Below are 13,693 nucleotides of genomic sequence, written 5' to 3'. Positions count from 1 at the left end.
GCAATCGCAGTGTAATAGAAAAAAATACATGCATACTCCCAAGTTGTCCGAAACTGCATTGAACAAATTACACTATTGGCTATGAGGTCGTACACTTAAGTTCAGCCACGAAATCGAAAGTAGTCATGCTATACTCTATTTAGTTTCCATTTGTTAACATTTATTGTGTAATCTATGGCTATCGGCTTGTCCACATCTAACCAACAGAGTGTGCAATTTAGTTTGCCCAAGGTTGAAAGTTAGACAAAAGGAGAGGAATCTTTAGAACTTTTCCGAATTGATTATTGCATAATATACTAATTGAAATTTACTTGAAAATAACAAACGGGTAGCGGATTCTACTCATCACTGTTATTTCTAAGTTATTTAGACCTCTTTCTTTCTCCAAATTAGTTCAAAATTAAAATTGGTTGTTAATATTGATAATTGACTGAATAAATACACTTCTTTCTAAACAGATTTAATTTGCTAGTTTGAATTGTAGAGTTTGCTATTGTACCCTTTTACACTTGCCTCTTAAAAATAGAATAGAAACCACACATTAGACAGGAAATTCTCAAGAATATCAATTTATTGCTGTCACTCGGATGTTCGTCGAAAGCTTTAACAGTTTTATTTTTCCAACCAAAATTTTACAATATACATGTCCCATACTGTACTTCCAATCTTTTTAGTATCTTGAGATTTTGTTATTTGTCAACATTTTAATATATTGAATATTTTTAGAATCTTAATATTCTTTTTGGGGGGTATGAACCCGTAATCGTGCACTATAGTATTTTATCAATAAATGATGAAACAGGTATGATTTTAATATAGTTTTGTTTTTATTTTTGGTAACTTTTTCAATCCAGCAATGTGAGAAAAAAAATAACTTGATATCACATCACATAGACAAATTACACTAATGACAGGTTTTTACTGACTCAATTTTCACAACATTTACCAAAAGTGTGCGCGAAATTTAAAACATGTCCCGTGAGAAGCTTGGCCGCTTTGCTCGCTCACTGCCAACCTTCTTTGAACAAAATATGCGTATGGTCATGATAAAGCGTGTATAAAATAGCTATGAAGCATTGTTCATTTCAACTGTTGTATCGTTACGATTATTATTTCATTAACCCGTTTTGTAATTATTGCAATCGCTGAATAGTCCACCAGATTTATTGTTTCATTACTGACATCGCCCCTCTGTGCTGACTTGATATGTTCAGAACCGTGCTGTTATTCTTGGACACCGCAGTAGATGTTGTATTAGGTTGAACTGCCTGACAGAGAAGACGTTTCCTATGATCAAACCTCGTCGGTATGAAAGTGAGAGTGCTTTCAGCATCATATCGATCAGCTGCAATCAATGACGTCTCAAGTGATGAATTATCTGTCAGGTTTCTTGATCCAATGTACCAGTGGATGAGAGGAGCTGGGTATCCATTAAGAGCTCTACAGGTTATGTTGGTCTCTGCACCTTCAAACATGTCACCTGGGAAAGATATTCTGACATCGACCGGTAACCCTTCATAGAAACAAAGAGCCATTGGTCATTGTTAAACTTCAGCTGAAGAAATAAGCATGGTCTTGAACATATTCCGGATAGTTTATTGGGGAATCAAACAAAATAAAGTTAAATCATTAATAACAGCAATGGTGAAATCGTTTTTTTTTTTAGTACATGAAAGTAACTACCTTGCAATTTATTTCATGCCTGCCAAATTATTCTACATAAATTTACATTGAATGAACATATTTTTTTCTTGCATCTGTTCTACCAATACCGATATTGATTCATAGTTCTAATATCATTGAAGGAAACAACTCACCGTAAACAACTAGTCTAGCTGTCAGTATTTTTAAAAAGAAGGCGTCTTCCATATACGAAGAACATACAATGTTCATTCCATGGTTCGCGGCATCTGGTCTTATGGCTATGGTAATTTCAGTGTCAAACAAAATGTCGTCTAAAACACTCATATTGCTTGAGGAATTTGCATGGATCCGAGTCCTGTAAGAGTCACCAACTAACGCAAACAATAGCTCTGTTGCTGGGAATGACCCAATACTTTTACAGGTGATTGAAGTCGGTGAATCTTCTTGAACGTATAGGACTGTTGATGGTGACTGGTTACCTCCAGTTAGAAAGAGCAGCACACTGGTCGGCAGAACTGTAAATAAGGCGTAATAGAAAAGAGGTGTCAAACACAGAGAGAGATATAACAAAATAAAAGTATTGTATGCAAGGCGGGTAGGCCATTTGTGGAAAGCAGTTTTGTAAGCGAATGAAATCCTTTGTAAATAAACGGCTAGTGAAATACAAACAAATGATAGATGAATAATATTACCATGATTCCTGATAAATGTTTTTTTAAAAGCAGCGGGTTCGTCTTGCATTTGAACAGATGCCTATATAGAAAATGGATATAGCATGCACGTAGTGTTGCAAACTTTAGCTTATTTTCCATAAATGGCATATTAAAAAACTCCGCAAAGACTGAAAATCTAAGATGTGCTAGGTTCATGATGACATCGAAACATGTATATGATTACATGAATGATACATACCATGAACATTCAGACTAATGGAGAGTCTACTATTTTTCTGTAGTTCTGGGTGTGATGCAATGCAGATAAGAATCTTTCCATGATCTTCTCTGGAGGGTGTAACTGTCAAAGATTTCCGGGAGATGTAAGACCCGTCTCGAATGTCATCAGACTGATCCTGATGAACAACGGTCACGTCCTCTGGTATTAGCCATTCCAGTACTACAGCAGGCCTTGCCCTATTTGCACCACAGATGATGTTGTACTGCTCTCCAGAAGTTACTCTTATATTAGCGTTGTTCGAGTATTGCCAGACCGATTGCGTATCAGACACAAAGACCCTTGATGGTGGAACTTTGGAAAAGGAAGGCAGGAGATAATTATTTAGATGTTAAACTCGAGTCAAACAGTTCTTCAAACTCTCTTGCTTCGATGATTACTTTAATTGATTGCTCTCCTTGCAATCTTAATGACTATCTAGTGTGTGTTTTACAATATCGTATGTATAAATAAACTAAGATTTTCTATAAGGCTAGGAAGGTCTAACAGTTCAAGTCATTGGTCCTAATAGCTATTTTCAGTTAATTGAGGATAACTACGACTGCACTGCACTTGCATCGGAATGCCCTCTTGATTGGATGTCATTTTAGTTGAAAACAATGTGGTGGGGCAAGGGGTTATGCAATGGATCATCAATACATGACACCACCACAATGTCTGACTCATTCATTATTGGCCTGGGGTTGGTGGCTCAATTTGCCCCTCCTTCCCCTACTTTCTTGGAATCGCTGAGCGAGGCCATTATCTATGAACAAAATTAAACGTTATTCTATTGGCGCTGTCTTTGAAATATTGGCGCTGTCTTTGAAACATTGGCGCTGTCTTTGAAACTTGATTTTCTTTCCCCAAACAGCCTGAGAAAATTTGAATAGAATGTCGCCCATGCTGTCCAATTGTTTTACTTTCTTACCTGGATTTAGTACTTGTATTGTCTCATCAGCCGACCATATTCCACTTTTGTTTATAAAATCGCATGCGTATCTCCCATTGTCACCAGCTGTCAAATTGATTATTGTAAGCGATGTGCTGTGGTCATTTCCCATTAACTTGTACTTTGTTGGATTAGGAATTGTAGTTGTACAGCTACTCGTAGAAGTACACGATTCAGAAGCAACCTGGATGTCCTCATGTCTCCACTGTACAGAGCGAGGATAGAAAGAAGGTGAGTAACTGCATTCAATTGTAAAATCTTCTCCGATGACTGGTAGGGTCTCTAGTTGAAAAGAAATCGTAGTTGCCGAAGGAGAGTCTGCAAAATAGATTAATAGAAATATTTTCTTAATAATATCTAAATTCCACATTTAATGTTGAAAGCAAGAGGTATCATCATTTCGAAATGAGAATCCGTTTATAGCAATTTTATTATGTATTTTGTGGCAAGAAAATATTTGAATCAGCTAAGAACATGCGGAATACGTCCACACTACCCCCTTTTTTAGAACGGGGAAATCATCAGTACGTTTATATAGAACTTTATGCATTCCGTATTTCTCCTTAATACTTATTTTTTCGTGTTTTTCGAAATTCTTGACAGAAAATGATGTTTTGGAACTTTATGAACAGGATATGCAACATACCTTTTCCGCACAAGAGAATGATGAAGCAGAAGTGCAAATAAGATGCCATTTCCAGATACGATGATAGAATTCTCACGGTCATATTAATAAGAATTCGCTTAGCAATCGCAGTGTAATAGACCCCAAAAAATACATGCATACTCCCAAGTTGTCCGAAACTGCATTGAACAAATTACACTATTGGCTATGAGGTCGTATACTTAAGTTCAGCCACGAAAATCGAAAGTAATCATGTTATACTCTACTTAGTTTCCATCTGTTAACATTTATTGTGTAATCTATGGCTATCGGCTTGTCCACATCTAACCAACAGAGTGTGCAATTTAGTTTGCCCAAGGTTGAAAGTCAGACAAAAGGAGAGGAATCGTTAGTACTTTTCCGAATACATTAATTAATGCATAATATACTCAGTTAATTGAGTTTTTCCTTGAAGATAACAAACTGGTAGCAGATTCTACCTATTTCCTTAAAAGTTGATGTGCGATCACTGTTATTTTTAAGTTATATTTAGAATACTTATTTTCTCCAAATTAGTTTAAAACTGAAATTGGGTGTTGATATTGATAATTGACTGAATGATTACACTTCTGTCTATAATAAAACTGATTTAACTTGCTAATTTGAATTGTAGAATTTACTATTTACTCTTTTATATACTTACCTCATGAAGCAGAAAAGAAACCACACAACAGACAGGAAGATCTGAAATATTTTATTGCTGTCACTCAATCGATGTTCGTCGAACGCTTTAACAGTTTTTTTTTCAACCAAGATTCTACAATATATATGCCCTATACTGAGTCTCCAATATTTTTCATTATCTTGAGATTTTCTTATTTGTCAACGTTTGAATAAATTGGTTATCGGTTAGACGTTAAATATTTTTAGAACCTCAATATATTCTTTTATAAACACGTCCTCACGCACTATAGTATCTTATTAATCAAGGAGAAACAGGTTTGATTTTAATACATTTTTTTTCTTATTTTTGACTTCTTTATCAATCCAGCAATGTGAGAAATAAAGAGCTTGATATCACATCACATACATATAGCATAGGCCGCTGTTGAAATATAGAGACTTAATTATATTGTGAATACTGATATTCTGATCCTAGGTACAGTGCTGACATTTAATATTTTATCTATAATAAGGTGCATAGGGTTCCTTGCATAGATGTTGAATAAAAATCAACTAAATATCATGGGTTCAATTAAGTTCTGGCTGCAATACTAGGGGTAATTATTCAATTTCAATTCAATTCATTCATATTCTCATTCAAACATTTTTACATTTAGAATGATAGTTCAATAAACATGTTTACAAAATATAACATTTGAATCATTTTTTAATACAATAGTACCATTAAATCGAAAGGGAATGAGACCAACTAAAAAGCAGAGCTTGAAGGGTGAAGGACCCCTTTTTTAATTGAATTTTACGAATGAAAAATAAGATAAAATAAAGAAATAAACAATATATTATACATTATATGTATATTATACATTATATATAATGGGGCATTGTTGACAATCAGCATGGTCAGTTTTGTTTCAATTGAAGATAATTACTTTCATTAGCATTTATACAACCGGATTCACTATATAATTCAACATTTGTTTTAATTTGTCTTCACAGGTGAAATAAAAAGTAATATTCCAATATAAATCAATTTTACGCATCGCCTATTTCAATATTGTCTGACCCACCACCTCAAGGTTTCTCTTCATATCCTAATCAAGATAATTAGTAATGAATAACATGGGGTTTTTAGTCAGGAAGTTAAAATTTAGATTATATGAAATGATAAATAAAAAGATAAAAATATGCTTTTTGAAGTTTTCGAAAAACTGTCACTCTTCATCATTATAAGAGTAACTTAAGGTAGCCTGTATAATATTAACGTGTGTGTTTTGTGTGTTGAGTTTTTTTTCTATTTTTTTAAGATTTTGGCATTTTCTTAGTTATTTAGTGCGTAGCAGTACGCAGCGAACCCCCCCCCCCCCTTCACGGAATTTTCAAAAGTGACACGTTTTTACTGACTCCAATTTTCAAAATATTTACCAAAAGTGTGCGCGAAATGCAAAAGAAAATGTCCCCATGATGAGCTTGGTCGCTTTGCTCGCTCAGCGACGACCTTCTTTGAACAAAATATGCGTATGGCCATAATAAAGCGTGTTTAAACAATTCAGCATTTATTTCCAAATTCATTAAAAAGAAGAAAATGGGAACAAAAGTATCTATACACAAAGTAAAAATAAATAGCTGTGTAACATAAAACAAAGAAAAGGTATTAACAGAACACAACTGAAACAAATAGTGGTGATAATGAAATTATGGTTGGCACATAATTATAAAAATATGGATGAACAAAATAATGAATGGAAATCGGGCATGCACAAAAAAGCCATAAAAAGGCTTGTTGAAACGCACATACCCAAGAAATAACAATAGTTAAAATAAAATAAAATTCTGTATATGGTATACTGATTTGAACTGATGTCATCCATTCACATTTCTTTGACGATTATTATTTAATTTACCCGTTTGGTTATTATTGCAATCTCTGAATAATCCACCAAATTCATCGTTCAATACTGTCATCGCCCCTCTGTTGACCATGTCTGTGCTGAGTTGATATGTTCAGAACTATGCTGTTATTCACGAACACCGCAGAAGATGTTATATTAGGTTGGACTGCCTGGCAGAGAAGAGGTTTCCCATGGTCAAACCTCAACGGTATGATAGTCAGAGTGCTTTTAGCATCATATCGATCAGCTGCATTCAATGAAGCCTCCAGCGATGAATTATCTGTCAGGTTCCTTGATCCAATGTACCAGTGAATGAGAGGAGCTGGGTATCCATTAAGAGCTCTACAGGTTATGTTGGTCTCTGCACCTTCAAACATGTCACCTGGGATAGATATTGTGACATCGACCGGTAGCCCTTCATAGAAACATAAAGCCATTGGTCATAGTTAAACTTCAGCTGAAGAAATAAGCATGGTCTTGAACATATCCCGGACAGTTTATGGGGGAATAAAACAAAATAAACGTTAAATCGTCAATAACAGCAATAGAGAGTTCGTTTCATAAAGAACTACAGGGGAAAAACTACATTGCAATATACATTTCAGGTTTGCAAATTATACTACATGAATTTCCATCGAATGATCATACTCTTTAAACAATTCTACCGTGAAAAATATTGATTGTTAGACTATCATTGAGGGATAACAGCTCACCGTAAACAACTAGTCTTGCTGTCAGTAATTTAACAAAGAAGGCGTCCTCCATATACGAGGAACATACAATGTGCATTCCATGTTTCGTGGCATCTGGTCTTATGGTAATGGTACTTTCAGTGTCAAACAAAGTGTCGTCTAAAATACTCCTATTACTTGAGACATTTGCAAGGATCGGAGTCCTCTCAAAGGCATCAACTATAAGCCAAAATGATAGTTCAGTCGCTGGAAATGACCCGATGCTTTTACAAGTGATTGAAGTCGGTGAATCTTCTTGAACGTTTATGACCGTTGATTGAGACTGGTTACCTCCAGTCGGAAAGAGCAGCACACTGGCTGGCAGAACTGTAAATATGGCAAGATATAAAATAAGAGTAACATAAAGAGGGATATATAAAGAAGGAAGTATTGAATGCTAGACGAACATGCCCTTTTGTGGAAAGCGGTTTTGCAATTGAATGATATATAAATAAATGAGAAATAAATAGAAATAGTATACAATATCATATCACATCACCATGATTACTGCGAAATGATGTTTAGAAACAGCCTGTTCGTCTTACATTTAAACGGACTCGGGGACTAGAAATAGGATCTGAAATGCACGTGATATTGCAGCAATATTGGTTCAATTATTAGGTTATTTTCCATAAATGGAATATTAAGAAACTTAGCAAGGACTAAAAATCCAGGATTTTTTAGGCTCATGATGACATCAATACATGTATATGTATATGATTTCATGAATGTTACATACCATGAACATTCAGACTAACTGAGCGTCTCATATTTTTCTGTAGTTCTGGGTGTGATGTAATGCAGTTAAGAATCTTTCCGTGATCGTTCCTGGACGGTGTGATTATCAAAGTTCTCCGGGAGATGAAAGATCCATCTTGGATGACATCCGACTGATCGTGATGAACAGCGGAGACACCCTTAGGTGTCACCCATTGCAATACCACAGGAGGCCTTGCCCGAGATGCTTCACATGTGATACCAAACGCCTCTCCAGCAGTTACACTTATACTGGTGTTGTCCAAGTATTGCCAGCCCGATTGCGTATCAGTCATAACGACCCTTGATGGTGACACTAAAGGAAAAAATGATATATTTCAAACTCGTGTCTAACAAGTTTCCTCACTTTGCTATTCATATGTTTCGATGATTAATATAATTGACTGTTTTTTATCTTTATGACGTTCTTATACAGTATCGTACAAAAAATAGATAACTTAACACTTTGCTCTGAGGTAAGGGAGATCAAACCGTTCAACGCATAGATCCTAATTGCTATCTCAAGTAGATTGTGAAGAACTATTAGATGTACTGGATTTGCACTGGCGCTGTCCATGGCATGGGCAGAGGTAAAGCCACTGGAATGTCCTCTTGACTGGACTTTATAAAAACTGTATGTACTTTTGAAGAATATGAATTGCATTGTTTTATGTTTTATTTTTCATTTATACGAAACTTTGTTTTCCAGAGACAGTAATAATTGTATCATACAGAGTGAAGTTTATTTCTATTTCAGATTAGTCGTGTGTCTTGTTTCGTAAGGTATGGTTAATCTGAACTCAACAGGAATGAGTAACGATAAACATTAATTCGTATATAAATAAACGTCTTATAGCTAGCAAAAAGGAGACAGGTCCATGTAAATTTTTGAAATGACGGTCGTAAGATGGGAATGGTGGGTTGACTGTTTCAATAAATTGTCTGCATAGGCATACACTAAAATAATCGCCGGTGATGAATGTCTCGTAAGGATTTTGAAAGTATGCGGGACTTTGATTTTGATATTTTTGAAATTGGTAAGGAACGATAAATCATTCAGGGATGTTGGTAGAAATTGCATTTGTATATCTTCTTTTGACTTTAGATTGATGAGCACTGTATTGTTTTTCAGTGTTTCAGAATAGTAGGGATTAACCAATAAACGAAAATAAATCACAATGTTAATTATTGAATGTCTAACTTTATGATTGTCTAACTTTTGTTTGAGGAGCACTGTATTGTTTTTCAGTGTTTCAGAATGGTAGGTGATTTACCAATAAAAAATATAAATCACAATTTCAATTATTGATTGTTGATTGTCTAACTTTTGAATATAAATTATATTTTATAGTAGGATCGTTCATTGACATTGTCTGTTGTGTTTTTTGTTATTAGCCAAATCTAAGTCAGACTGCATTGAATGTCGCTCATACATGTATGCTTTACACTCCCCATATTCTTTACCTTGATTTAGTACTTCCAGTATTTCATTCGCTGAACGTTGTCCATCTAGGTTAAAAACATCGCATGTGTATCTCCCATTGTCACCAGTAGTCAAATTGATTATTGTAAGCGATGTGCTGCGGCTATCTCCCATTAACTTGTATTTTGTAAGATTGGGAATTTCAGATGTACAGCTACTCGCAGAACTGCACGATTCATAAGCAACCTGGCTGTCCCCGTGTGTCCAATGTACTGTACGATCATTCGAAGGAGGCGAATAGATGCACGTCATCGTAAAATCTTCTCCTTTGACGGGTAGGGTCTGACTTGGTTGATAAGAAATCGTGGCTCTAGACATGGTAGTGCGGGAGCCTGTAAATGGATTGGGTAGGAATATTTCAATTATTGGTAATAACAGACGGATTGCTAATTCATAGTATATTTTCCAAGACGGGTATCAATTTTAGAGTATCAAGAGGTGCAAAGTTGGACCCTTCATGATATTTAACCCAAAAGAGTCACAATTGCACTTTTTTCGAGTTCTGCTGCAGATTTGTTTAATATTTCTTTTTTACCTGTATACAGAGAAACCAATTCGATATATAATGACTACAATCTTAGAGCTGGTTTACATTCGGGCACTTTCAATTATATCATACATAAATTATTATATTGATTATATGTCATGTACGTGTCCATTTCACCTTTTGCTGAATCCACCCTTTGTGAACGTATTTTTATTTATATGTATTTAATGTAGTTCATAGGTCATCTATAGATGGATAGGCCTATTGTGCACATTCTTATATGATATCAAAAAATGTAAAAAAAAAAATTATGATGGAAAAATGAATACATACAGACAGTATTGGGCCATAACATCACTTCAAATGGTCTTACAAGATCCTGGATGACTTCCTCGCGTAATATTATTTATTCCATTCATAGCCTTTATTTACTACACAGAGAAATGCTACAAGCAAATATGTATGAATTTAAATCTTTTGAATTCGACTTACCATTAACAAGGAAAAGAAGAACAAACAAGCACCAAATATGGTATGCCATTTCAGATCAGGGTGATACTGACTAATCTAAAATCCTAGTAACCAAGAAACGTTCAATATCAAACTATAAGAGAGTTGCAGTTTGTAATACAAATTTCGTTTTTTTGAAAGACATCGATGTGTACCAAACACGTTGAAGGAATATGATGGCAATTTGTTAGATTACTTTCAGTCGTCCATGCCGTTAAACACATTACAACATTACAACAGTACGACTTAATGTCTTAATTTGTCAGTGGTCGAAAATGAAAGTACGATGTTAGGTCTATAGATTATATTAACTGTATTGCTGCATTTCAATGTTTTAGCGACAGAGTGTGCTCTTTTCCCTATTATAGTTGAGGTTGAGCTTTGAGGATTGCGTGCAGAAAAATTTCACGACACATACTCTTTAGGGATGGGCTCCAATACACAATAAATCCGAGATACTTCAGAAAACCTGTTCCGAAAGCATTTTGTTTAAAATTCATATTGATCCTTATCAACACCGTGAACTTTGAACATGCCACTGTAGCCAATTTGCACAAAATACACAAAAAATCTTATACAGCTACAGCTAATCTGAGACATTGGGACATAAATTACTGCTAATCAACCAAACTTCGAAATGACTTATGACACCACTTGTCTTTTGACTTAAGAGATTATACATTGACGTCATGTCGCGCCGCCATCTTAGAGGCTAATGAGTTTGCTTTGCATGCGTTGTTGATCTGCAGCAGCTGGCGCATCTCTAACAACTCCGCTTACGTTTATTCCTAATACCCTCTAAAGGAGCGAGCTATGAGATTGTGACGTAAAATATATAACGTCTATCTTCAAAATGTGGCATGATCACCCATTTTCGCCGACAACCCTATTTACAAAATCAACACTCCTAAAGCTGGCTTTTGTGAAATGACAATTTACTCTGTGACCCTAGGTTGTTTGGCAAAAATATTCGTATAGGAATCCGCTTCTAAAGTTCAAAGTTCATCATTGCTACATATCAGAACGATGATTTAGTCCTTTAACTTTTAATTCGTTACATATAGGTTCAAATTTATTGGTTCAAATTCATATATACATCCAGTCCACATCTAAAGTAAGCCCAAGGGATCTATTTTTTTATATATATATTATCACTTAGTGTTTTTATTAAGTTTCCCCAAATTGTATCACATCAATCAAACATGCTTTGCATCGAACTCTTACCAGCGTTGTGGCTTGGATACGAATGTAGTTGGAAGCTTTTGAATGTATAGATACTGTTTAGTGACGTCTTGTTATTCTCTGTGCTTGCTCCAGTACCTACATGTAGGAATATGATCCTAATTCATCAGTATTTCAGTTGAGTTGCTCTTTTGCTTACATCAGGACCAGTAAAATTGGGTACTGCTATCTGTTTTAACAATCGGATGCCTATTCCAAACTCTCATTTATCTTTTTTTCAAGGCCAGTCTATTTCTAAACTGTAGCAAGATCATTATTTAGATTGTTTACAAGAGTGTTAACTTAATTATTTTCTATTTATATTTTCATAACGTTACTTACAACGTTTCGTTATTTCTATGAACACATTCTCACATTCTCCTGCATTCGCTTCATCATTTATTAACCTGCTAATGCACATCATACTAAAAATTGATGAAAAAGGTGTTTAATATTCTCGTCCTTTTTATCTTTTTTATTGTTTGTTATCAATCCAGCAATTTGACAAACAAACTGACTAATATCTCATCACATAGACACATAAACATATACAACTGTTGAAATAAAGAGAGTACAATTGTATTTTTAACACTGATATGCTGACCATGGGTACAGACCTGACATTTAATGTTTAACATAGAATTTCTAATAAGATGCATAAAATTCACCGCATAGATGGTGAATGATTCATAGAAGTATTATACTTCCTATAAATTGGAAAGAGTACTCACTAAACAGCATTAATAATCATGTTTGATTGGAAAGAAATTTTAAAGATTTTATCAGCAGAGTCAGTTCATGTGGGAATAGAAAATAATTACTTAGATTAGTATTGTTAACAAATTGGATACACAGCTTCAAAAATCAAATAACTGAAATGAGACATTGAAAGTTCAAAATTGTGTGTATTTTCTTATACAGTAGTAAAAAATAAAATAAGTAAACCGTTTGAATATATGTTATTAGCGTGTCAGACACTATTCTGTATTTTTTTATCTAGAGGGCAGACCCTAAATGTACCTCTTCAGGACATTATTAATGTTAATGTTAAAAGCTACGAAACAGTAAATGAATAATCGGTTAAAACCTGCACTTTGGAATTTTCGATCAACTCTCCCAAAGCACCCCTTTAATATGATAGTAAGGCACCCTGCGTTTCAACGTTTCTAAAAATGGCTGCACCTATTATTTATACACATCTTACCAAATTCTTCAACTCATCTTTACGTTCAGGCAAACTACCAGATGAGTGGAAGACAGCTAAGGTTATCCCACTATTCAAGGGTGGTGAGAGATCTGATTTGAATAATTATAGGCCCATCTCCATTATACCTATTGTTATGAAACTTATGGAAAGGGCAGTGCACAGTCAATTACAAGAATACTTAACAGAAAATAATATTCTCCCCCAAATCAATCTGGCTTTCGTAAAGGTCATAGTACCCTCACAGTTTTAACTTATTTTTCTGATTTTATTTATAGACAAATGGACAAAGGTCATATGACAGGCGCAGTCTTTATAGACCTGCGCAAGGCATTCGATTCAGTAGATCGTAAAATTCTGATAGAAAAACTACGTAAATATGGCGTACTAGGAAAAGAAAGACATTGGTTTATGGAATACTTAACTAATCGGAAACAAAAAGTGGTATTAGGAAAATATGAATCTGATTGGGGTACCACTGTGTCAGGTGTACCACAGGGCGCCAATTTGGGCCCGTTATTGTTTACTATTATGGTAAATGACCTTCCAAATGTGGTATCCGAATGCCAAGTGATGCTATACGCAGACGATGTATACG

The 13,693-nt window shown here is 34.8% G+C and overlaps 2 protein-coding genes across 2 annotated transcripts; both read right to left on the bottom strand.

Moving 5' to 3' along the window:
- Positions 1–814: 814 nt before the first annotated feature.
- On the bottom strand, positions 815–2,153 carry LOC121420819. Its single transcript, XM_041615450.1, has 2 exons — positions 1,818–2,153; positions 815–1,513 (listed from the first exon to the last, which is right to left on the bottom strand). Exons 1-2 carry the CDS (start codon positions 1,966–1,968, stop codon positions 1,164–1,166), a joined length of 501 nt encoding a protein of 166 aa, XP_041471384.1. The 5' UTR covers positions 1,969–2,153; the 3' UTR covers positions 815–1,163.
- On the bottom strand, positions 2,120–4,254 carry LOC121419589. Its single transcript, XM_041614045.1, has 4 exons — positions 4,173–4,254; positions 3,506–3,844; positions 2,553–2,889; positions 2,120–2,159 (listed from the first exon to the last, which is right to left on the bottom strand). The coding sequence occupies exons 1-4, from the start codon at positions 4,252–4,254 to the stop codon at positions 2,120–2,122; spliced, it is 798 nt and encodes a 265-aa protein (XP_041469979.1).
- Between the last annotated feature and the right edge of the window lie 9,439 nt (positions 4,255–13,693).

The sequence above is a fragment of the Lytechinus variegatus genome, chromosome 8 (genome assembly GCF_018143015.1).
Source record: "Lytechinus variegatus isolate NC3 chromosome 8, Lvar_3.0, whole genome shotgun sequence".
Classification (NCBI taxonomy): Eukaryota; Metazoa; Echinodermata; class Echinoidea; order Temnopleuroida; family Toxopneustidae; genus Lytechinus; species Lytechinus variegatus.
This window is presented reverse-complemented; position numbering and strand designations above follow the sequence as displayed.

What these genes read in the sequence shown, in the direction of transcription:
- LOC121420819 (XM_041615450.1), bottom strand. Translation starts at nt 1,968, where the DNA reads ATGAGTGTTTTAGACGACATTTTGTTTGACACTGAAATTACCATAGCC. An exon ending in AGCTAGACTAGTTGTTTACG is followed by an intron (nt 1,514 to 1,817) that starts GTGAGTTGTTTC and finishes GTTTCTATGAAG; the next exon opens with GGTTACCGGTCGATGTCAGA.
- LOC121419589 (XM_041614045.1), bottom strand. Translation starts at nt 4,254, where the DNA reads ATGACCGTGAGAATTCTATCATCGTATCTGGAAATGGCATCTTATTTG. An exon ending in CATTCTCTTGTGCGGAAAAG is followed by an intron (nt 3,845 to 4,172) that starts GTATGTTGCATA and finishes TCTATTTTGCAG; the next exon opens with ACTCTCCTTCGGCAACTACG. An exon ending in AGTCTGAATGTTCATGGTAT is followed by an intron (nt 2,160 to 2,552) that starts GTATCATTCATG and finishes CCTTATTTACAG; the next exon opens with TTCTGCCGACCAGTGTGCTG.